Below are 25,037 nucleotides of genomic sequence, written 5' to 3'. Positions count from 1 at the left end.
ATATAGAGTGAAACTGACGCCTTAATCTAGAGTGAGAAGAATTGATGCACTTTAAAAAAACAAAACAAAAAAAAACGAGGCAAAAAAAAAAAAAAAAAAAAAATTTTCATTATCAATCCACAAAATGACTTCATTCACTGCCAATGGAGCAGCACAAGAATGTGTCAGACTGGAGTGTTGCCTGTTTGGTTTCAAGCTTTGGTAAAAAGACATTTCAGACAGTAAATGTTCATAAATATTCATTGAACATTCCAAGATTATTTGCGTAAAAAAGGTGAATTAAGTTTTAGATGGATTTCGCTGTATGCAACCTATGGACCGTGTAATGTGAGTACCAAGAGGGTAAATTGTGGTAGAAAGGCTCACAAACAGTCTATGGAATCAGCTTTGGGTGAAGAAAAAGGGGGGAAAAGAAAAGCTGGGTCCTGAGAGAAAAGTTTTGAAAATCATTGATCTATCACATACTAAGACAGCATCTGCCATTTGGTATTTGGTATTCACTTTCATCCAAAACCATGAGCGCACAGATTAATGATATGGGTCTCTGCAGGGGGAATCAAACCCCTGTACTGTTAATATTATCTTCTATACCCATTGAGCAGGATCACATAACATGCCACACTATGCCTGACTCTCTGGCACAATTTCACATGCATCTTAATTGGCTGTTGTGGGAAGCACTGATGCTTGTATTTCTTTCTTTTTTCAAGATTATTTTTGGCATTGTGTGCTTTATTGGACAGTTTACAATGGAGAGAGACTGGAAAGATGGGAGAAAGAGGGGGGAATGACACTGAACAAAGCTTCCAGTCCCAAACCTAGGGCATCGTGGAAACATGGTATCAGTCTTAAAGTTTGAGTTTCAGTGTTAAGATTTGAAAGGAAAAGAGATGTACCTGATAGTGGTATCCCTCGCAGCGCTCGCAGTGCCAGCAACACGGCACACCCTTGACGACTTTCTTCCTTTCGCCCGTCCGGCACGGGATGCTGCATACTGAGGGTGGGAGAGACGGGTCACCTGTCCTCCAACGCATGGCCTCAACCTGGAGGAGAGGAGAGGAGAGGAGAGGAGAGGAGAGGAGAGCAGAGGAGAACAGAGGAGAGCAGAGCAGAGCAGAGCAGAGGAGAGGAGAACAGAGGAGAGAAGAGGAGAGGAGAACAGAGGAGAGAAGAGGAGAGGAGAGGAGAAACGAAGAGAGAAAATATTAAATTGGCAGTTTTATTTTTGTCATCAAGCATCATGTTTTTGTCAGCATCCATCAGGATGAATTCTAAACAACTTTGTTGACATGGCAAAATATAAATTCAAATCTTCTAAACAGGGACAACGTGGAGCAAAACGATTGGCAGACATCTGCTGGAGTTCATATTACTGGGTATTAACGGTCCTCTGACACTTGGTTTCTTCAGTACCTGCAGAAACTCTGTCTGCAGGGCAACTTGGAGAGCAATTAGCACAAGCAGCTCCTCTGATCGTTTTCCTCAACGCTGCCAGGCGCAAACCCAACACCAACTAATCTGGAAGCCAGCAATCAGATCATAATCAGATCTGGCACAAATAGGCCATCTGTATTTCCTTCTGTGCATGCCTGTGTGTGTGTGTGTGTGTGTGTGTGTGTGTGTGTGTGTGTGTGTGTGTGTGTGTTTGTGTGTGCTCTGTCACTATGGTTAGTCCCTGAGCACACACACTGTGTATCTGACTGCACTAATTTTGTGGATTTGTGTGTGTGTGTGTGTGTGTGTGTGTGTGTGTGTGTGTGTGTGTGTGTAGATGTACGTATTTGTGTCTGTGTGTGCATGTTTTAATGTCTCTGTGTGTATGTGTGTGTGTGTGTGTGTGTGCATTTTAATTTGTCTTTATGTGTGTATGTAATAAACTGTCATTATGCCGAGTCCCTGAGGTTCATCCCTTGCCCAGGGTGCTGAGTAAAATGGAGCATCTCTGTTTAAAACAGGGACACAATGTACCAGTCAAACACAAACTAGTTAGGAGGAAAAACTCATCAGGGACTCGGCGAGAAAATGGACTTGATTTGATCACACACACATACACACTCACATATAGGAACACACACACTTTCATCATTTAGAGACCAATATTGGGTTGCTGTTCACAGCTTCTTAGCACTGCAAATAATTTTGTCAGGAGAAAAAAAACAACTGCCTTCCCTAATGATGAAAAAGTTTACTCTGTGTGTGTGTGTGTGTGTGTGTGTGTGTGTGTGTGTGTGTGTGCGTGCACGTGTGTGCTTGTGCAGTTTAGTATTGTTTGAAACTTTTCTCAGTGTTTTGGTTAGGTGGTGTTTTTTGTCTTATTTATTCAACATTTTTATCTATTATTTATTCATAGCCTTACAGATCGGTTCTTGCAGAATCTTTACACACAAACACACACGCGCGCGCACACACACACACGTAAACATTGCTTGTTTTGCTAACAATAACCATGAATTATGCACTCTCCAAAACAATTTAGGCCCAGTCATGAACCTTTCTTCCTTTTAATTACTTAAGTGACAAAAAATAGCTCCAATTGGATTTTGCTTTAATTATAACAATCAGCTAAACCATGTGTGTGTGTGTGTGTGTGAAATAAAATAATGATAATAAAATAAAATAATGAAATAATGTGTGTACACCTGAGTATATTTGTGTGCATGTACGTATGTCGGAGTGTTTGCATTGTACATATACATACATGCATTTTGTCTGGACACATTTGTGTGTGTGTGTGTGTGTGTGTGTGTGTGTGTGTGTGAGCGTGTGTACTTGCATTACAAGCCTGTCAGTAAAGTACAAAGCCGATTCAAATGCTCAGCTCCTCCCAGCAGGGCAGATTTATTTCGAGAACAATAAGAACAACAATTGTTGTCACTTCTAGACTCTCAACTTCTCTTTTACTTACAGCTCTCAATAACTCTGTAATCCCTCAATTCATACTAATGCTCTTATGGTAAGAGTGGAGTGAACAAACAATCGTTCAGTCCTAAGTCCAAACAACCAAGCAACATACTCAACATACCATGACTTGGTTTGTAATAGGCTTGGTGCACAGAGCCAGCCCCTTTGTATTGGCAAACATTCAAACAGTATCAGGACTGTTGGCAATGTAACAGATTTTTCAGAATTGATTTTTCAACTTAATGTCCTTGGAGCATCTATGGGCTGCAGGACATTGATTCTATTCTCAGTAAAGACCCAAAATGGGTCACGGGCCTTCCTCTGTTGGGTTCCCATGTGACAAGTATCAATATGTTTCCATTAGACCGAGGCTCAGCATGAGAAGAACTGTCATGAATGTGAGTCCTGGGCTTAACAACTGTATCAGTTCCAGGAATAACTGATGAGGTCATTTCTAAAACACAATAAATCAACTTTAGAAAAAAAAAAAAAAAAGTGATCATTACCTGAAGTTCATCATTTAATATCACTACCGCACAGAGGATCCAGTCTGCAAAAGTGTTATCAGTTTCTTATCGACCAAAGACTTAAATGACACACCGCCCATTAAGAGTAAAAGTCCCATTATAAAAGTCTCGCTTTTCACATGCTGGCTTCATTATGTCTGAGCCTCCAACCCCAAAACGGATTGTTGAACAAATCAAATATATCTGTTCATTTGTCATCTGTCAGAACGCACAATCTTGTGTGTCTTAACTATGTGTTGTCGTTTCTGTTGCTGCAGTCTCTCTCTCTGAGTCAATCAGTCGGCCGGGCCGTCCATCAGGCAGTGGGCATTACGTGTCTATTAGTCTCCTCATCTGTCATCTGGTCTTTCTAATGAAGTCCTGGGTGGATTTATAACACCAAGCACTCCACAGCGCCTGAGGAGTGTGTGTGCGTGTGTGTGTGTGTGTGTGTGAGTGAGAGAGAGAGACAGAGAGAGAGAATGTGTGAGAGAGAGAGAGAGAGACAGAGAGAGAGAGAATGAGTTTTGCTTGTGTATGGAATTGTGTGTTTGTGTGATTTTGTGTGTATGTGCGTGTCTGTATGTGATGTGCTCAAGTTTGGGAGTCTTTTATGTGTGCAGAAATTCGTGAGTGTGTATGTGTGACATCGTGCGGCTGTGTGTTGGCACGAGTGTGTCTCTGCACAAGACCTATGTGTTGGCACGGGTGTGTCTCTGCACAAGACCTATCACTCTGAATTGAAAAAAGATCCACATTTTTGCTCGTGAAATCTGCAATTTCAGCCGACTATGCTTCTGAACAAGAGCAATAACTCAAACAAATCAAGTCCAATAACTTGGGATTTTCCACTCAAGACGGCTGCTCAGAACGGTGCTGAGCTTTCATCGTGCCTAGGCATTTCTATAATGCTTCAGAAGCTGCAAAGATCCACTGAAGTCGAAAGACACTTTTTAAATTATTGTAAAGGAATTTTTGCTTTATAACGCAGAACTCAGTGATGAGGGAGATGACATCTGACATGTTGTGAGCTGGAGTCAAACTCCCAACTATATGTATATTCTTTCTGCCTACACCTAAAAGGCACTTTGATTTTTGTTTCCCTTTTTTGCTTTTCCTTAGAGTGGCATGAGCTGGGACTCAATCGGACTTGAATGGCTACACACACACCGGCATACACACAAGGAGATCACTTCATTTAATATCAATATGTAACAGTTAGAGTTGAAGCCTCTCATTAATACATTCAGGCTGTCTCATTAGAACCATGTTAGTGAACCACTGTCTCATCATTAATGTAGTGACACATTATTTCTGGCAAGTTCTTGACACGATGCTTTGATTCCTCTGATCACTTTCAATTGGATTTTTCATGGTTTGATTTCACTCTCTTGATCGTTTTTGTTTTGATTTCCTTGTGTGCACTTGCTGATTGTATTTGTTCATCAAATACCTTTTAGATTATCTGAATTTGATTTGACTGAATGATCTGAATAGAGTCATTCCCTCTCAGATTTATGTTGAATTCAATAATATTGCTGCTACTATGAGACGTGTCCATATGTACAGTATGTGTGTACAAGCATGTGTATGTGTGTGCATGTGCAAATGTATGTATGTAATCTGTGCTTGGTGTGCATGGCAGCATTCAGGAATGTGTGTGTGTGTCTGTGTGTGTGTGTGTGTGTGTGTGTAAAACTCACTTTCAGGTGTAGTTTGTTGGTCCAGGAGCCGATCACTCTGTACTCAGCAGTAGATCTGTTGGTGATCTGGTACTGGAAGATATCGTATCTTCCCGGAGCGTCTCCATTCTCATTGAAAACCACCGGAGTACCTGCACTTCCTGGAACAAAGACGGGAGAAGTTAGAGAGAGGGTCAACTTGTTCATTTGATCTGGTGCTGGAACATATTGATTTGCATTCAAGTGTCTCCATTTGTATTGAACAGCGCAGGAGTAACCTCAACCCCTGAACAGAAAAAAGACGGAAGTTAGAAAGGTGGTTGATGGTCAAGTCTAACTGTTTGTTTGATATGATATAGAAAGATGTATCCTACTGAGAAGCACTGCAATAGCTGCATCTCCTGGAAAAAATGAAACATACACAACACTGGACCAGGGACACTCACCCCCTCAGAAATAAATAACTTGTATTTGTTTTAATTTAGATGCTGTACCACTCTTGAGTAACACCATCCTCATTGAAAGAGATTACGTTAAACTTCAAGGAAAATCAAAGTGACACAAAATAGTTTTCAATTCCTTTTAGCAACTTTAGTAATCAAAGAGTCAAGATACATTCTATATGCTACAAAAAGGCAAATAATAATAATAATACCCTTTTTTTATATAGCAATTATCTAAAAGCAGCCTGAGGCAAAAGTGCCCTACAGAAAGGCATCCAAATATGAATTGTAAAATAAATAATGGAGATAGAAGTAGGAAACACATTCAAGAGAAGATAGGTTAAAAGAGGGAGGAATAAATAAATAAATAAAATGAGATTAAACAACATAAAAAACAGATTGAATGAAAGATTAAAAGTGGCCAAGGTCAAGAACAATTACATTAAAGCGAGTCTATAAAAGTTGGTTTTATAAAGCAATTTAACCTGTTCCTTCCTGCCGCCGCCACTGGGTCCATCATTACACTGGTTGCACAGCCAAGCTTTGTTCAAACCCACAGAACTTAATTTATATTCTTGTCAAGATACCAAAGATACCAAATATGTCATGCTGAATTACAGGTAAACATGTATAAAATGATGTCCAAGCATCTAGATTTTGTTGTTTTGATGTAATGGTGCAGCCATAAAAACATGGCGTCTTGTATTTGAACACTGCATTCAATATAAGCAGCTAGAGCTTCAAGAAAGAGTTGGAACGATCAGATAAGGAATATGGATGTGACATTGTTGACAGTTAGGAATTTTTTTTTCTTCTAACTTTTAAGCTACTTAAGGGGAAATTTAAGGGTAAAGTCAAGGTACAATGGGTTAAAAGATGATACTGAATTAGCCTAATTTCCACAGGCAGAATGTTTCAAAGTATAGGAGCCATGATGGTGAAAGTACAGTCACCTTTAGTCTTGAGTATAGACTGTAGTGTATGTGTGTGTGTGTGTGTGTGTGTGTGTGTGTGTGTGTGCTCAGGTGTGTGGTGTGATTGAGTGTGCACATGAATGGTAAGTTTATGCGACTTATAAGATTCGGTGTTCTCGTCTCCAATAAGGCTTAACACAAACCTTTTATCCTTCTCCCTCTTTGTCTTACTCGCCTTCTTTCTTTTATGTAGCGATACAATCAAATCAAAGTGCTGAATCTGGCGTAGCATAAAGGAAATCCAATTACTATGTACATCTGGATAAAGCACTGCATTATGGAAATTCCACTGGTAGGCTGTTAGTCATAGGTATGGTGGGATGCTGCTATATGATAGGAGGATATACCTTTAGAATAACAATTCCCTAGTTTGGGCCAGGGGAAGAGAAAGAGAGAGAGAACAGGTGAAGAGGGAGAGTGCAGAGAGGGGAAAATGAAAAGAGACTGAGAAAAAGAAAAGAGAAAGAAAAGAGAAAAATAGTGTGAGGGAGATGGGAGAGAGAGAGAGAGCTAGAGCCAGAGAGACAAAATCAAGACAGAAAGAAAGTTAAAGAAAGAGAGAGAGAGTTGAAAGAGAGAGACAGAAAAAAAGAAGAGGACAGGTAAAAGAAAATAATGCACAGAAGGAAAAAAACGATTGCAGTTCTACAACACAACAAGAGCATGCAAACTAATGTGAAATAGAGAGATGCTGTATATCATATAGCACATATCATATATCATATAGCACAGAACAAGCATGGCATCTCCCCAGAGCCAGAAAAATAGACATGAAAAGAGAGAGAGAAATAGAGAGAGACAGAGAATGAGAGAGAGACAGAGAAGAAGAAATGATACAGTGAAAGAAAAGGAAAGAGAGGGGAGAGAGAATGAGAGACAGGGAGACAGCAAAAGAGAGAGTTTGAATTGAATTGAAGAGGGATATAGAGGTGGAGATCCCCCTCTTTTCACAGAGACTAGAGGTAATGAGGGATAGAGAGAGCGAGTGGGTGAAAGAGAGGAAAGGAGAGAAAAGGAGTGAGAGACAGAGATATAGAGAGGGAGACGGAATCGATTGAGAGATAGAGGTAGAGGTCTCCATCTCTCATTGTTACCAGAAGTTATAAATGAGGTCCATTTCTGTGGGAAACGGTACACCTCCAACAGTACCCATTATCCCTACCACTTTAATCTTCCTGCTCACACACACACACACACACACACTTTGGCACACACACACACACACTGTACATGCGCACACACACGCTTATATCACTGCACTCAAGGACATTGCTCTAACTTACATGCATTCCCTAACCCCCAACTCAAACTTTACTTGAAACTATTCAGTACCAGACCATATGCATTACTCTATCTTTAATTCTAACTGTAACCACAGTCCCATTACATTCTTTCTCTCTTTCTTGTCTTGTGCATCTGCAAAATATAGCAGTTTAACTTAAAACCTTTTCCAAAAAAAGTAGGGTTCCCTGGTAAATTCTGCATACATATGCTCTCCCAAAAAAAGTCAACTTTTAAATGAATCAGACTACTGTCTTCCACCACCAAATCAAATTTTTATTGAAATGTTGGTGATGCTAGTGATGTCATGCTGCGTTTTTATTTACATTATAAAATGGATGCAGGATACCTACATGTAAGTAAGTGAGTATACCTTTATTTATGTAGCACCTTTCAAAACATTGAGTTATAAAGTGCTTCACAAAATGAAAAGCATAGAAAACATAAAAAAGATAGAACACTAAAACAATGAAGAGCCACAAATGAAAGTATAATGACAATACACATATAAAAATATAGTAAAAGTATAATAATTAAAAATGTAAGAAAAGGCCAGCGAAAATAAATACATTTTAAGAGCGTTTTGCATGCATGTGTGTATTTATGAACACTAAATACACGCATGCATGGTCCATGTACCACTGGTTTGGGTTTTTGTGTATTTTCTTTGACAGAAGGAAAGAGAAGACTGCTTGCACTATAGCCTTGGTGTCAAAGGGGGCAGGGCTGCAGTCAAACAGTCAGGGTGAAAAACTATAATCCACGTCATGCGCCCGTCTCTAAAAGCTGAACTTGTCTCAATTCATGAAAGCGATCCGCTCTGTCCAAAGCGGACATTGTTCATCCTCCTTGTGGCTGCTCCCTATCGTTTTTAGAGTACAGATGGTGGAGGCTGTTTGATGGCGGCAGAGTGAACACACCCTGACTTTGGAGATACAAGGTTTTTATATGAAAGCAGGAATGTCTCTTCACCAGCCAGGAGCCAATTATCTACATGTAGCCCTCCCATAGCAACAGGGAGTTAGCAGCAGTGACTCTTTTCCTCTCATTCTCATTCTTGTTCTCTCTCTCTGTTTTTCTCTGTCTCTCTCTCTCTCTGTCTCTCTCTCTCTCAGTATGTCATTCACTTCCTCTTCCATCTCTCTATCCATCTCTCCCTCCCTCAGCCGCTTCTCTGTTCCTCTCTCAATCATCTCTCTCCAGCTCCCTCCTCCCCGACTTCCCTCAATCCCCCTCTCCCTCTCTCCTTCCCTTCCCTCTATCTCATCTCTCTCTCTCTTTTCCCCTTCCCGCATCTCTCACCCTTCCCCTCCTTATCTCCGTATCCCTCAATCTCTTCTCTGCTTCTGTGCTAAACGAGAGAACATGAAACGCAAATCGGCTTTTCTTGCTACCTCATCTCATGAGAATGCATCAAGCCAGAGGAAATATTTCTGCCCATCAGATTGGTATCAATATACACCCACTGCATCTGCTTTCCCTCCTCTTTCTCATCACTCACTCCTCTTTTCCTCTCTCATCCCTTTCTCCTCTAGATTCTCAAAGGTTTCTTTTGCTGTTTTTCTCTCCCTACATCCCAATCCGTGTTCCCTTTCTTTCCCTCCCCTCCTTGTTTCATTTCTTCCTTTCATCCTTACATCTGCTACCTTTCTCTCCACCATTTCCTAACTTCTAAACTTCCCGCCCTCTTTCCTTCCCTCCTTCCCTTCTCGCTTCCTTCATGTATAGCTCTCTCACCTCTTCTCTCCTTTCTCCACTCCTCGCTTCCTCCTCCTATTTCCTTCCTCTTCCTCCATCTCTTGTTTCTCCTCCTTCCTCTGTCTCCCTCCTTCCTTCGCTTCATCTTGTCATCTCCTACTCCCTTCTGCCTCTCTCCCTCTCTTCCTTCCTTCCTTCCTTCCTTCCTTCCTTCTGATCTCTCTCCCTCCCTCAAGCTGAAATAACCAATCATGCATGTAAAACTTATTCATTATATTTATGGAGCAGTGTTACAAAGTGTTACAAAGTGTTTTACGGGATAGAATGAAAAATTATTGCTCAAAGTTGTCAGATTTGCCATGAAGGCATTGACTTGGGCCAGTGGTTTGGTCAGTCAGTGGTCAAATATAGGCTGGTCCCCCCCAAAGAAGTTTCTGGTTTATTTCTCACCAAATGATAAGCCTGTTATCTTTTCCTCTCACCGTTGGCCGACTCTCCTTTCTGCTGTGTTTTTTCAGCCCAATCAGATTGGACGCCTCCTCAGAGTTAGCCAGAGATTCAAATTATACAGAACAAATAAAAAAGCCTGTCTTTTGTGCTGGAAGCAACTGTTTTCTTGGGTTGAAAATTATTATTCAATCCCATACTGTTTGGGCCATTTGTTGGCAATTTCTGAGCAAGGTGGATCGCTCACTTTTAAAAGCACCCACAATTACCGCAAACACACACTGAATGGCTGTGACAGGAGCTAACCGACATGTTGGAAAAGCAGGTGGATGACAACCCCTCATCAGGTCTGATTAATGTTTTGGTGAGACGGATGAATGCAGAGGCTCACCAGCCTAATGAATTTCCACTCTGTTTTTTTTGTTTTTTTTTTTGTTTACTCCAAGTTATATTTACAGAAAAGCTTCTATCCGTCGGTTATATGGGCTCATCCATTAATATAATAAGTGCAACAGCGGCCTTTGGAGTTATTAAAAAAACATGCATTTCAATATATCCGCAATCAATTAATTATTTACTCTGTTGTCATTTCGTTGTGGTATATTGAGAACATTTTATTGTGACAAACATTTTTGCCTGCTGCGTCAGAGCTACAGTACTGACCGGGCAAGTGGAAGAAATTCTTAACATTGAACCCCTGAATGTGTCAAGTGTATTCTTCTGCTCTGTGTGTCAGCAACGTGGCAACAGTGAGATATCGACATGTAGATTTTCACAGCTTCCTGCTTCGCTATATGACCTTGAAAAACAAATGATTCACCTGTCGCCCTGGCAACACACCTCCGTCTCACCCTGTACTGGTAGTTGTTATGTTGGAAGTTACTCAAAGCGAGGTGCTGCACTGCGGAGAGCGGCACCGACATAACCTGCTGGAATTTAGTTCTGTGTTTGGTCGTGAAAACATATTTTCTGTCATCGTGAGTGTTATTATAAAATAAAACTCATTTCAACTATCTCAAATCAACTTGTTGAAATGAATTGCATTGTTTTGATGGAAGTTTCGATACAAAGTAGAGTGATCTGCCTATTTTTTTGATGCCAGCATTTGTATTTTGCATTTGAAAATTCCTGAAAAATGAATCACTTTGAAACAAGTAAATCTCACCAGACTTGCAACATTTCACTTGTTTTGGGAGATTTTAAGAATCTGACTGTGCTTGGATAATAAATGTTATTTTTTTAGTACTTATCCATTATTGCTCTGATAGATCTGAACAGTAACATCTTTTTTGTTTTTTCTTTTGCATTATTAATCTCTCTCTCTGTCTCTCTCTCCCTCTCTCTCTCTCTCTCTCTCTCTCTTGTTTCAAAATATTTAAAATGACTTACAAGGCCCCTAGCCAGCCTCAGGGCTTATTCATGCCCAGCAACTAAAACATAAGAACAAAACATTAAGTCTACTTCAAACTTCTTTGATTTGATTATCCTGCAACTTCCAAACAAATCAGCTAAGGCCATGTTCCACTGCGTTGCTACAGATGACTGATACAGGTGAAATGGGGGTTTCAGCCAAGCAGTCTGACTGGTCAAAAGTGCATTCCCAGCCAGGCTGATAATTCCCATAAAACACAGCTGACTGTGCTTTATTGATTTCTATGCCAACTTTTGGGGTGCAGATTACAGGGAGCTGGTAAACGATCCTTCTTGTTTTCTTCTGTCTTGTATCCATCCCAAGGCAAACTGCCACCAATTCAAACAAATGGCCAATTATACTTTCAGAATAGTATTACTTTATGTTTTTAGATTTTCTTGAATCTCATGTAACTTCACCTCTGTGTTGTCTTCTATATTCTAGTGTGTGAATGTGATCTCCTCTATTCACTAATGGGGTACTGAGTTCCCTTTTTTTGGGGTGTTGGGTGTTCAGATTGGGTGGCTTGGTGGCTTGCTAAAAGGCATGGAGACAGTGTCAGATGAGTAATGAGTATCTCTGTGTGTGTGTGTGTGTGTGTGTGTGTGTGTGTGTGTGTGTGTGTGTGTGTGTGTGTGTGTGTGTGTGTGTGTGTGTGGCATGCCTATTTTTTAATTTTGCCGTTAAGAGCAATTCAACCGGAGAGCCAGAGTTTAAGCATCCGTGTTTGGGAGCGCCAGCCCTGCTGAAGTGTCCTTGAGCAAGATACTGTTTCCCTACCTGCACCTGAGGCACTGCTGTGTCGCTCCCCTGTGGAGGGGGAAGAGTTTCCCTTTGGGGATCAACAGCGGAGTATCACACACACACACACACACACACACAAAAAAATCTTACCACTCTCCACCTTTCTCCTAGATCTGCTGCGGAAGCTCTCATCTGATAACCTTTCAAAGCAATATTCCACTTAGTTTTAACATGGGGGTTATTTGGCACTTGACCGCCATTAAAACCAGAATATAAACTACTTACCAAGATTGGATGCAGCTGGATGAGTTTGTAACGTTCAGATTTTAGTTCCCATTCATTTGAATTAGACCATTAGCGGGATCTGTTGTTGAATCTGTTCACCACCGTGTTAAATGTAAGTTCTCGGGCTATTTTCAAAGGCTACAAACTCGTCCCAGCTGCATCCAATCTTGGTGAGTGGTTCATATTATGGTTTTCATGGCGGTCAAGTGCCAAATAACCCTCATGTTAAAACTAAGTGGAATATTGCTTTAAAGGAACAGCTCTCCAGAAAGGCTTCATTTGCTTTAATAATACACATAAGTACTGAAAGATTTCATGCAATGAAGCCTGTGTGCATTTAAACTTAACTGAAAGAGACAGACAGAGAAAGACTTACAGAGAAAGAATAAGAGTGAGCGAAAGAGAGTGAGACAGTGACAGAGACACACAGACAGGTAGATGAATTGATTTGCTTTGCTGCTAAGTTCAAATATATTCTGTGTCAGTCACACCCATTTGAATCAAACTGAATCGAGGCAGCCTGAGAGAGAAGAGAACAGATGAAGGAATGAGAGAATAAAAGCTAGCAGGGCAGCAGAAATGCCTGAACCCTTAGCCAGCTTAACAGAGAGGCAGAAACAGGAAAAAAAAAAAAAAAGAGAGTGATGGAGGAAAAAAGAGACAAAGTGAGTGACAGAAAAAGATAGAACTGAAATAGGAGAATAAGCAGGTCGGCGGGAAAGCATCAAAACCCGTCTACTTGACAGAGATAGACATAGAGACAGATGGATCGACTTAAATGAGAGAGCAGAGGGGAGAGAGAGAGAGAATATGGGAGAACAGGGTGGCAGAAAAGCCTCAAAACTTTCTCTCTTTGACAGAAAAAGGAAGAAAGCGAGATGGAGGGAAAAGAAAGAGATAGAGATAGAGAATAGAGAAAGAAGAGAATGTGCGAGGATATCAGTGAGCATGGCGGCCGAAAAGTCTCGAGGCTCGCCCATCTGACAGAGAAACAGGCGGAGGGAAGGAGAGGAGGCTGGGAGAGAGAGAGAGAGAGAGAGAGAGAGAGCATGTGAATAGCCTCAAACCTCTCCCAGTTAGCCAGAGAAACAGTGAGAAAAAGAGAGGGATGGAGAGCAAGAAATGAAAGTCATCAGTATAAAAGCACATCAGTATAAAAGCAAGGAGTGCTGAAAAAGCCCATAGCCTTGCCTGGTTCACTTTAGAAACGCTAAGGATTAATAGCAAGCCTTCATACCAGAGACTAAATGTTCATGACAGGGAGATGCAAAGACTACGCTGCAGCATGCATTAATAAAACATGGGTGTGTGTGTCTGAGTGTGTGTGTGTGTGTGTGTGGTTGCTGAAATTCTGCCAACAGGCTCCCATCTGTGTGGGCCAAACATCTACAGCGCTAATAGGGGGAGAGAGAGAGAGAGAGAGAGAGAGAGAGAGAGAGAGAGAGAGAGAGAGAGAGAGAGCGAGACAAGCAGACAGTGAAAGAAACCGAAAAAGAGAACGAGAAATGACAAAGAGAGGAATAACGAGGCCTGAACTCATAATATAAATGCTGTCATATTCTCAGGAGTTAACGGAAACCCAACAGCTGGTTAACTCCACTATCCTCACCACTCACCCCTGCCCCCCCCTCTCCTCCTCCTTTCTGCGATCTCTCCATCACATAACTAGACTTTTTTTTTTTACAGGCTGTTTTCAGTCTTTTTTTCGAGCCAGATTTCGCCCCTCGCTCTAAAACTATCCCTGCAGTCAACCCTCCCTCCTTCCACAGCAGCTGTCTCTCCATCCTCTCCTCTCCTCTCCTCTGTTCAAAGTGTCTCTCGCCCCTCCATCTCTCCATTCCCTCCTTCTCTCCCTCTTTACCTCCCGGCCTTTCTTCATCCATCCCTCGGTATCTCCAAAACGACCCATTTCTCCCTTTCTCTTCCGCTGCTCCTCTCCAAAGCATGCCAGCCTCCCTTCCTCCCTCCCTCCCTCCCTCTCTCTATCCACTCCTCTCTCCCTCCAAAATCATCCCTCTTTTCCCCTCTCTGGTATCACTATGCCTTGTCTGAGGAGGAAAAAAAAAAGGCAGGCAGCAAGCATGATATTTTATCTGAGAGAAGCGCAGCAGATAATGGTGCAGGCAGAAGAAACAATCGAGGTTTGGAGTGGATCCAGATTCAAGTGGTCCTCGCTGTAAACAGCAGCTAGCATTGCCTCCCATTGAGCTGATGAGAGAGACAGAGGCAGAAACTGAAGGGTGAGTAAGATAAAGACTGAGAGAGGGAGGGACAGAAGAAAAGAGAGGAAGATAGAGATTGGGGAAGGGTGAAAAAGAGTGAGTGTATGGAGAAACCAGAGGATGGAGGAAGAAAGAGAAAGACTCACACAGACAGGCACACACACACACACACACACACACACACACACACACACACACACACACACACACACACGCACACAGCTAAAAAAAAAAAGCAGCTTTTTTCACACAGCTTCAGTGCACAACAAGGCTTTGTATGCCAATCTCCAGTAATTAAGGAAACTAATTTGAGGAACCTCCACTTTGTGTCTTGACTCGGTAATTGAGGCTAAATATAATCTGTGGTCTGCATTCTGCACTCTATACAATCCATTAGACTTAGAGAAAATAGAAAAAAGAGAGAGGAGTAAAGACAGCGATAAAAGAGAGAAAGAGAGAGAGAGAGAGAGAGAGAGACTATCAAGTTGATCAAAAGAGAGAGTAACAGCACGAGAAGGTTGGAGAGAAATACAATGACATTTAGAGAAAGAAAAAAGGTAGAGAGAAAGTGAGGGAGGGGAGAAATAAACAAAATGAGACACGATGGGTGAGAGAGAGAGAGAGAAAGAGAAAGAGAGAGAGAGAGAGAGAGAGAGAGAGAGAGAGAGAGAGAGAGAGCAATACTAATGGTGCCATTTCACTAGCTTTACTCTTGTTAAACAATCCTTACACACATATGCGTCCATATATATGCATGCAGTATATAAGACATACAACGTCTGTCAACTTATCTCTAGGTATTGATTGGCCTTTAAAGGGGCATCTGTGCAAATTACACACACACACACACACACACTCACACACTTTGGCACACACACACACACACACACACACACAGTTGTATACCAGTACACCAGCAGCTCAGTCAATATCTCCATATTCCTCCACTCTCCATCAACCATCCATCACTACTGTTCGTCCTTCCATCTATCCTTCCCTCTATCCTTCCCTCTGTCCCTGCCTCCATCCCATCCATCATTTATCCATCCATCTATCTGTCCATCCATCCATCTATCCATCCTCCATCCATTCATCCATCCATCCACCTCCATCTCTCCCTCTTTTCCCACATGACGCTCTTATAGCATCGCAGAAACACAGCATCAGATTTAATAGATGTGTGTGTGAGAGTGAGTGTGTGTGAGTGTGTGTGAGTGCGCGCACGCTCACACATAGCTGTCTGTCAGAAGATTAGGTGTGCTTGTATTTTTCTCTCTCAAGAAGACAGTATCACATTGTAGCTGGTTACATCTAATCTCCGTCAACAACACATTCCTGACAAAAAATATACATATTTGGTGTCAGATGCTGCACAGACGCAGCGATTTAGTGGAGTCTTAGGATATGCAATAACAAATTATTATTCCTGCCTCTCTCAATTCAGCTTCAACTCTGGCTTCTTTTTGTGTCTGTCTGCACACATGTCTGGCTGTATACTGTGTCTATTCTGTCTGACTTTGTGTCTGATTGCCTGTATGTCAGCCTGTTTGTATTCTAAAATTATATTAGATGGAACTTGAATGGGGAAATTGGCCCATTACAGCAGCAAGTTGTAATGGGATACATGAAAAGAAGAATGGGATATAAATAAAAATAAAATAAAAGATGGTTTGCTAAAAAAAAACATACTCAAACTGACAATTTCAGCACTCGGACATATTAAGTTGAAATGTATGAATGAAAAAAAAAAGACTTTGTGAGGGAAGAAAATGAGCTGTCAATCGTCTATATGTGCTGTCTTTCTGCTGTACTTTTTCTGTCTGTCTGATCTGCCTATTTGCTTGTTTTGCCTGTCTGCCCATTCTGTCTGTCTCTTCTGACCACTGTTTGCATTCACATTATTCACCGACCAATTAGTCACACAGCTCCTCCAGCTTACAATGAACGCGATTGGGTGAAAAAAAAACATAAAACCGAATCCCTTCATGCTGGAGTTCACTGCGAGGGAGAGCTATAAGGCCAGGCAAGCTGAATATCGCCTGCACAAGGTTGTACATTATGTCAATCATCTCTCCCATACGCACACACACACACACACACACACACACACACACAGATCCCCCTCCTCTTTTCCCTTCATTCCCCTCCTCTCCTTTTCAGTCCAAGGTTGTATGATTAGTTTACTCTTTCCTTCTTTCTTTGCTCTTTCCATAGATGGTTGTCATGCTGATTAAGTTCATCATCTGTCAGCCATCACCTCCTCTCCCCCCTCTCTCTACCTCCTCTCAAAGGTTTTTCATAGATGAAACTCAGGTTTTTTTCCCCTCTATCTCTCTGTCCCTCTCCATCCCTTCCTTTCCAAGGTTGTCATGACCGAGGAAAGTTTGCCATCTCCAAGCTCAAACGCCCACTGTTTCAACCGTTTAGTTCTCTATTTGACTGTCTGTCTGTCTCTATCACTATCTTTCTGTCTAGGTGGTTATGCTCAGTTAAAGTTCAATCACCAGTCTGGGTCTCTCTCTCTCTTAACATCATACTCTAATATAAAGTTCATCTTTCTCGTTTTTTTTTCCTCTCAATCTCTCGGTTTCTTCCATTTCGAGGTCATCATGCCCCGGTAAAGTTGAATATATCCAATCCAGCACATCCGCTCTCCATCTCGTTCTCTGATTTCCTTCCATTGAAGGGCCATTTTGCTCATCTAAACTTAAATATTACATATTACATATACATAACAAAATATTACATTTCAAATATTCCTCCACTTTTTCTCTTTTACTATCTCTATTTTCAACTAAGTTGTTGCTCTGTCTTTCTCCATTTCTCTTTCTTGCCAAGTGGATAGATGACAATCTCTCTCTCTCTTTCTCTCTCTCTCTCTCTCTCTCTCTCTCTCTAATGCTGTTATTGGCCAAAGTAAACTTCATCTTTCTTTTTTCTCTCCACCCCTCTACCCTTTCTCCCTGATTTTACCACTTTATTTCTCTCTCCTGCCAACCATCCCCTTCTCTCCTGCTCTCAAGCTGTTTCTCCAAAGTCACTACGGCCAAGAAAAGGCCTTTTCCCAGCGTCTTTTACTGTCTTTCTCTCTCTTCCCACTCCCTTTCCCTCCCACTTACATCCCTCCCTCATTTCTTCTCCATCTGTCCTTCCCTAAGTCTCTCCCCAAGGTTATTATGCCCAGGTAAAGTTCATCTACTCCCCATAACTCCCTCTCTCTCCTTCCTTCCCTCTTTCTCTTTCCAAGATCATTAGTGCATGGTCAAGTTCATCATCTCCAAGCAAGCTAGTCCTCCAGTGATGTCTCTCTCTCTCCCTGTGTCTCTCTCTCTTTCTCTCTTCCTGTCCGAGGTCATTATGAGCGACCGAACTTCATCTTCCCCCAGCTGGTTAGTCCTCCAGTACCAGCTTTCTCTCACCTCCTCCATCCCTCCCTACATCTCTCTCCAAGGTGGTTACGGCCAGGTAAAGTTCATCATCTCAAAGTCAAGCCACTCTAATTAGTGCCGGCCGGTTCCCATGGCGATGTCCATCTTGTCTCCCGGCAGGAGAAATAACCTGGCGGTGATAAGATCCTAATGAGAGTTTTCTGGCACGGCAAACACACACACACACACACACACACACACACACACACACACACACGCATGCACACAGACACAAGAGACAGAAACAAACACAAACAAAGGCTTTCTTTGCCTTCACCACTTTTAATTGCCTCCCAACTCTTCTACTTAGCTCAGCGGGTCCACTATTCTGGCGCTGTCCAAAACCAATAGACCCCCATACTATCATCATGCTCTAATAGTCCTGCACTGCTCAGTCTGAAGGCCGGCACACATGATCACCGGGAAAAAATCAGCTTTGGTGTCGCTCAGTGCTTAAAATGCTCAAAAGATGTTCAATGCTGCCAGTTTGAAGCTGAACTTTCAAAGCGTTTTCAGTCAGATTTTGGTTTTATGTGATGCATCGATGTACAAAGATGGAGGAGAAACTCATCCTGTGTGTCCGAGTTTCCAGATCTGTATGATACAGCACTGAGTTGACTCTCCTTTGTGTGTTCTTTGCGTGAGCATTAATCCAACCAGCAAATTAATTCCACATCCATTCATGAGACGATTCTGTCCGGTGTGGATTGACAAGAAGCCCATAACATTAATGGGTGTGCGAGTATTGTGCTGCTTAGATTAAAGCTCATACAAATAATATGTTTTGTAAAATTGCTAAGGGCATAAAATACTGGTGGGAAGAGACTTTACTGTCACCTATTGTTTTTAAATCACCCACCTTCCGGCTACCACGATGCCACATAACGCTCGTCATGTGTAGGCGCTTTTACTCAGATAGCATTTCTGCTTCAGTTTCTTAATCAAAAACCATCTCCAAGAGGCACATTCAGGTCAGTCAGTCAAGGTGAGACACTTCACTCCTCTACAGCTGAAGGCTATCAAACTTTATCACGATTTACGAAACCATTTTCTCTGTTTCATGTCTGTTCTTCGTTGAGCAGTATCTACTTAATAAAATTAAGTAAAATTTGTATTATTGTGAAAGTTGAACTGTAATGTAATATTTTAAAAGCTACAGTCGAGCTGCTAACATTAACAAGCCAAGTCAAATAGCCTAAAGTTACTGTATTCTCCACAGAAGAGGTTAAGGACGTTGACCAACTAGGGAGCCAGACAGCTGAGATCACATTCAAATAAACTGATCATGAATTAGGGCTAAATGTCATTTCCATATTGTGGGACTGTATAGAATCTGTACTTACTTTGTAATCTTTTTTGTTTTGCTTCTAATTCACTTTAAGTCAGAATCCATTATCACACCAGCTGAGAAAAATCTTGCAGGGCTGTTTTCACAGCATTATAAAATCTTTTTTTGTAATTTTTTTGGTATCATAGAGAACATTTTAAGGGTTCCATGTGGTGCCAATATGCGAAGAGAAACTGTCTTTCAAAGAGGAGATACCAGAAAACACTTCACATTTACATCTAAGGTCATATATGAGCTTATATCTTCTATTACCTAGATCATCAACATTACAAGCAACCGATAGTAAGGAGGACAAGTGTCAGAGGCATAGTAGACTGACAGTAGATGCAACAAACTATTCCTGTGAGCCAAGAATGTATGGGAGCAGTGCTTGAGAAAGGAATAAGAGAAATGTTCAGCCTTTGGGGGAGTGACTGCTGTTCTGACTGGAGTGGGAAGGTCATTTCACCGTTGGGGAGGCAGGAAGGAGAAAAGCCGAGGTCAGGTAAGGCGATGACCAGATTTCTGCAGGCAAGGAAGAGTTAGACCAGACCGGGTCTTGGAGCTTTAGGGGTGCTGCGCCCTCTGTAGCCTTGTATGCCACAAACAAGGTTTTGAATTTCATACAAGCAGCCACAGGCAGCCAGTGGAGGGAGTGTAGGAGGGGTGCAACATGGAAGAATTTGGGGTGGCTGAAGTTAAAATCAGGAGCTGAATGAATGGAAGACTGTGGACTCTAGTGTATTTATTCAAGCTTCTATAACCAAATGTGCTTGATTTTATAGCATTGATAACTAACTTGAGGCAGTAATATGACCAGAATAAGACTCTTGCTCCTCTCACAGTCACTTTTTCCATCTTATCCAGCTCATTGTCAGTGAACATCAGTGTGACATCACTGATTTGTAGTTGGTTTGTAGATTGTTGTACAAAATTATTGATAGCGCAAAATAAAAAAAAACACCTTTTAAAGTAGGTAGAAGTCCTTGGCTGATAAGATGGTAACAAATTTAAAGACTCTAACTTTGACATGTTGAAAAATTAACTTCAAGTAATTTTTTTTTTTTTTCTTTTAATTTTCCAAAATGTATATATAACATTTTGGAAATTAAGTTACCTCACTTCTTCAAATGAATGTTTAACAATATAACCAGAACTGTTCTGAGGTATTAAAAGCACTGGAATTCAGTGGTATCTCCCTTCATTGTGCAACCTTTTATGCATTGCTGTCAATACAGAAAGGAAGTTTTGCAACAAAACAGACTTGTTTTCATATTGGCATGAATTAATTTTTTGATGTTATCCAATGTGTTTCAAACGGATTTAATGCATCTGGCAGTTATGCAAATTATTCAGCACATAAAAGACCAAGTAAAGTTTCAATTTAGACTGAAGAACACCACAAATTTTTGTTTTCATTGTTTTCATCAGACAAGACCAACATGGAGACTTTTTTTTGGTCAGGAGTCACACAAAATATAATCTTTTCAAAGATGTTAATCTAGATGTGACAATCTTGTTAAAACATAAATAAACAGAAAATAAAATGGAACTAATATGAGAAGAAAATTGAGTTGTGCTGTTGATGAGTCAATGCCTTGAAGGAGTAGGAGGGAACGGTAGAGAGAGAGAACAAGAGAAAGATTGACAGTCTTTTGAAAGAGAAATAGAGAGAGAGAGAGAGAATAGGAGATGATAGATGATAGAGAGAGATGCGGAGGCAGAAGGGGGAGGAGCCAGGTGGGGACACAGGTGGAGGAGGGATAATGTGAAAGAGATATCAGGAAAATGAGAGAAATAGAAAAAAAAAACAGTGTGAGGGAAACAGCGTGGGAGTGAGAAACATTAACAAGGTCTTCATTTGAAAAGCCATTCCAGGGTGTGCTTTCAACTAACAAAGCAGGAGAATGTGAATAGGCCAAGTTATTCTGTGTGGACGACCATAACATGTGGGCTGTGTGTGTGTGTGTGTGTGTGTGTGTGTGTGTGTGTGTGTGTGTGTGTGTGTGTGTGTGTGTGTGTGTGTGTTGGGTCAGCAGGTATCTAATATATTCTATTGAGTTGACTTACATTGTGTAAGCATTCTAGACAAAGACTGGGCAAATGAACACGTTAGGACACACAGTCTTACTTATGTCACTTCTGGGGTATTTACATAGACTTACATTCAATTCCTGGAGACTTACCCTAACCATAACCATAACCACTACTTGCCTAATCCTAACCCTTACCCTAACCTTAACCTAACCCTAACCTAAACCACTGACCCAAAAATCAGCTTTTTACCAATTGGGGACACAGCTTTTGTCCCCAACTGCACAAGCCGTCCCCAATCAATTGGTCTTAAGTCTGGTGTGTGTCCCTGAAAGTCATACCCACAAATTCACACACACGCACACACACACACACACACACACACACACACAAACATACACACTCACACACACACACACGCACACACACACACAAATGAGATACTCACCGCTGGATCTCATCACCTTCAAACACAAATGCGAACACATAGAAAACACACACAGTGGAAACAGATGAAGTGATTTGCTTGGTGTGTGTGTATGTATGTGTGTGTGTGTATGTATGTGTGTGTGTGTGTGTGCGCACATGTGTATGGTATATTTACCCCCACTTTTCTGTGTATCTCTGCATGCGTTTTTATGTGTATAGGAACCTGTGTGTGTGTTTATAAGCCAATAAACCTACTCACAAATAAAGGATAGACAGCATTGCATGTCATTACTGCTCCAGGCTCTGTTTCCTTATTGTTCCTCTCAGTGGCTCTGCAATGCACCACCATCTGTGTGTGTGTGTGTGTGTGTGTGTGTGTGTGTGTGTATTTGTATATGTGGGGTTTAGTCTAATTTTCATTCTGAGATTCAGATTTGCTCTTGGTCCCATTCCAGGATTTGTTCCAATGGGTGTTGAAGTTTAAGAATGGCTCTTATGTGGACATATACATCATGATATAACAATATCAGGGTTAATAGGGACAGCTGTCTCTGTAATTGAAGGGTTTAATTCCAAAACGCTATATATTTATTTTTGAAAAAAAAAAAATGCTTTCTAAATTTCATCAATCAATATTTCAAAAAGTGAGTCTATCCTCAAACGTGTTTTGTAAGTAAAGTTCTTAAGATGACTCCTATGTAATGGACTTTAATACTTAAGTGGATTTTAACTTTAATACCAGCTATCATTTTGTAGGTGTCAGCATGTTCAAATGGTGGATATCTCATTTTGGAATGAAACTCTTTGTAATTGCGATTTTATTTTTAGGGGAGCGCGGGCTGAACAACAAGACCGGATGATGAATTTTCAGTACATTTAGTTTTCAGTAGTTTTCCAGCTGTAGAGGGCCAAATGAATGTCAAGGAAACACTGTGCATGTATATTTGCCTGATGAAAAATGAAACTACTGCAGATGTGTACCATTCCTACTGCACAGCTCCCACAAATCTCCAGGGGACGAGGCTGGAGGAACAGAACAGGACAGGACGGGTCGGGTTTGAGTGTCTTGCTCAAAAACACTTCAGCAATGATGAATGGAAGGTATTTGAACTCAGGGAGTTTACAGCAAGGCAGCAGCTCTATCAAGGGGGATCAACCATGCTACATCAAGAGGAGGAAGGCTCGGGGTTATCCACCTTGTTAAGCCCTCTGAGTTCAAGTGGACTGGGATGGATACAAGAGGAGAACATTCCCTAATTCTCTGTCTCATTCTCTGTCTCCACTTCTTTCTTTTCTCCGTCTCTCTCTGTCTCTTTCCCTGTCATTCTCTCCTTTTAGGTTAGGCTTTCTAAGTTAAGGTGGCTTGGTATAGATCCAAGAGGAGAACAATCACAGCCCTAACAACTTGAAATTACCCCCCCCCCCCCCTCTCTTGTTCCCCTCATGCAGCCGCTTGAAAGGTGAATTGCTATGGATCCAATGGGAGGAGAGAGAAAGAGAGTCCATGCTTCAACAACTTTAACATTCTCTCACACACACATGCACACACACACACTCTCTTTTCTCCTTTACTGTTATCAACATCATGTCAACCCTAAACAGATCGATAACGAAACTACTTTTAATTGGAAAACTACTAACGCACACACACATATATACAAACACACACAAAGTAGCCGGCTTAAAAGCCTTACGTCTAGCAGGCCCCTGTCGATGTAAACAACCCAGATAACAGCGACTACAACAAACAAACAACCAGCAAACCCCATCGGTCTTTTTCAGCCCTCTAACAAATACAGCCTGGACTTTTAAACATTTAAAGACAAAGCAACAGAAAATGTCCTCTTTCGAAGATTTCTAAACTACAATCAGCTGGGAGATTAGCCGTGGTCAAAAACAGAAAGATCATGTGATATATAATGAAATACCTTTACCTTTACATCTGAATTGTAATCAATGGGGCTAAAAAGAGCTACAGTATATTGGTGAGGAAGTGTATGTGTTGCATACTTGCCCAATAAAGCACAATTCTGATAATGAGCCAACTAGCTATTTACTGAAACAGTCTAAATTTGTGCAGTCACATGGATTACTGTTTACAATTTACTGTACAACATCATATCGAAGTTCACCAGAGATGAAAATAAGGTACTAAACATATGAGGCATGGATTTCATTTTCTGCAGTTGAATTTTTTCCAGCCCACACAGGTCCTTTATACATGTTGTTGTCATACTGTTTTTCTCCTTATTGTGTTTTGCTGTAATCTACATTCTGTTATGCAATTTCCTTATGTCTTTGCCTGTCATCTTGATTTGTTTTTTTGTTTTCCCAGCTGCACGCTATTCTATTTGCTTTCTTTTCTTTCTGTGTTTTATCATTGTTTTATCACTTCACTTCTGTGTTTTATCGCTGCACAAATAAATGAGATCACTAAATAAACAAAACTAATTTTGTTTGTTTGTTGTTTTTTGTTTTTGTTTTTTTCGGGGGGGGGGGGGGGGGGGGGGGTCTGTTTTGTGGAAGTTGGAAGAACATGAATTCAAAGCATGTCATCATATTGTGCACCAAAAAAAACACACACACACACACCCCAAAGCCACAACTTTCTCCCAACTTTTCCAAAAATGAAAGGGAATCAGATAAAGCTCTATGGAAAAAGACCCAGGAGGGATTCATCATTGTGATTTCAAAACTTGTCAGAACCTTCTCCCCCGTGTCTCGGCTCCTCTGTGTCCCTCCTAGCCTTCCTACCTTCTCAATAAAGAAAAGAGCAATACTGGGGAGAGGTGGTGTGTGTGTGTGTGTGTGTGTGTGTGTGTGTGTGTGTGTGTGTGTGTGTGTGTGTAGGGAGTGGACCATTAGACCTCTTTAGAGCTTAGTTATGTCAATACTTTCCTTCCTCTGATGAGTAGATTCTACATCTAAAGAAATCTACAATCTGAGGACACATGAAGCAGACAGACACCGGCAAAGTCACACACACCCACGTACGCATTACATTACAGTTTAGGCATTCAGCTGATCCTCTTATCCGTCACTTACTGTTGAGTCGTCTGCAGGGGTCGTGGGCTTAACTCAATGAAACATCTCTGATGGAGAGTGCCCACTTGATAACCTCAACAACATGCCCGCTCTCACCCATATATTTCCTCTATCATCCCAGCTAGGTTTCTGCAAAGGTGCCGCTCTCCCGAAATAGCACAAGTGATCGTTGCGGCGGAT

At 41.3% G+C, this 25,037-nt stretch overlaps 1 protein-coding gene across 1 annotated transcript in view; it reads right to left on the bottom strand.

Moving 5' to 3' along the window:
• The window catches only part of LOC139658930 (metabotropic glutamate receptor 8-like), a gene marked incomplete at its 5' end in the record, with an annotated part of 87,740 nt that overhangs the window by 32,409 nt on the left and 30,294 nt on the right, over window positions 1-25,037 (bottom strand). Inside the window, 2 exons of the mRNA XM_071537117.1 lie at window positions 897-1,043; window positions 5,111-5,250. Of these exons, the coding sequence (XP_071393218.1) occupies window positions 897-1,043; window positions 5,111-5,250 (287 nt within the window). The remainder of the gene's footprint in view (window positions 1-896; window positions 1,044-5,110; window positions 5,251-25,037) is intronic.

This window comes from Centroberyx affinis, unplaced genomic scaffold (genome assembly GCF_046629955.1).
Source record: "Centroberyx affinis isolate AG114_WGS23_722 - 3 ecotype Tasmania unplaced genomic scaffold, CSIRO-AGI_Caff_v1 ptg002984l_1, whole genome shotgun sequence".
In the NCBI taxonomy this organism is placed as follows: Eukaryota; Metazoa; Chordata; class Actinopteri; order Beryciformes; family Berycidae; genus Centroberyx; species Centroberyx affinis.
The sequence above is the reverse complement of the archived record's forward strand: the minus strand, read 5'-3'. Positions and strand labels throughout refer to the sequence as shown.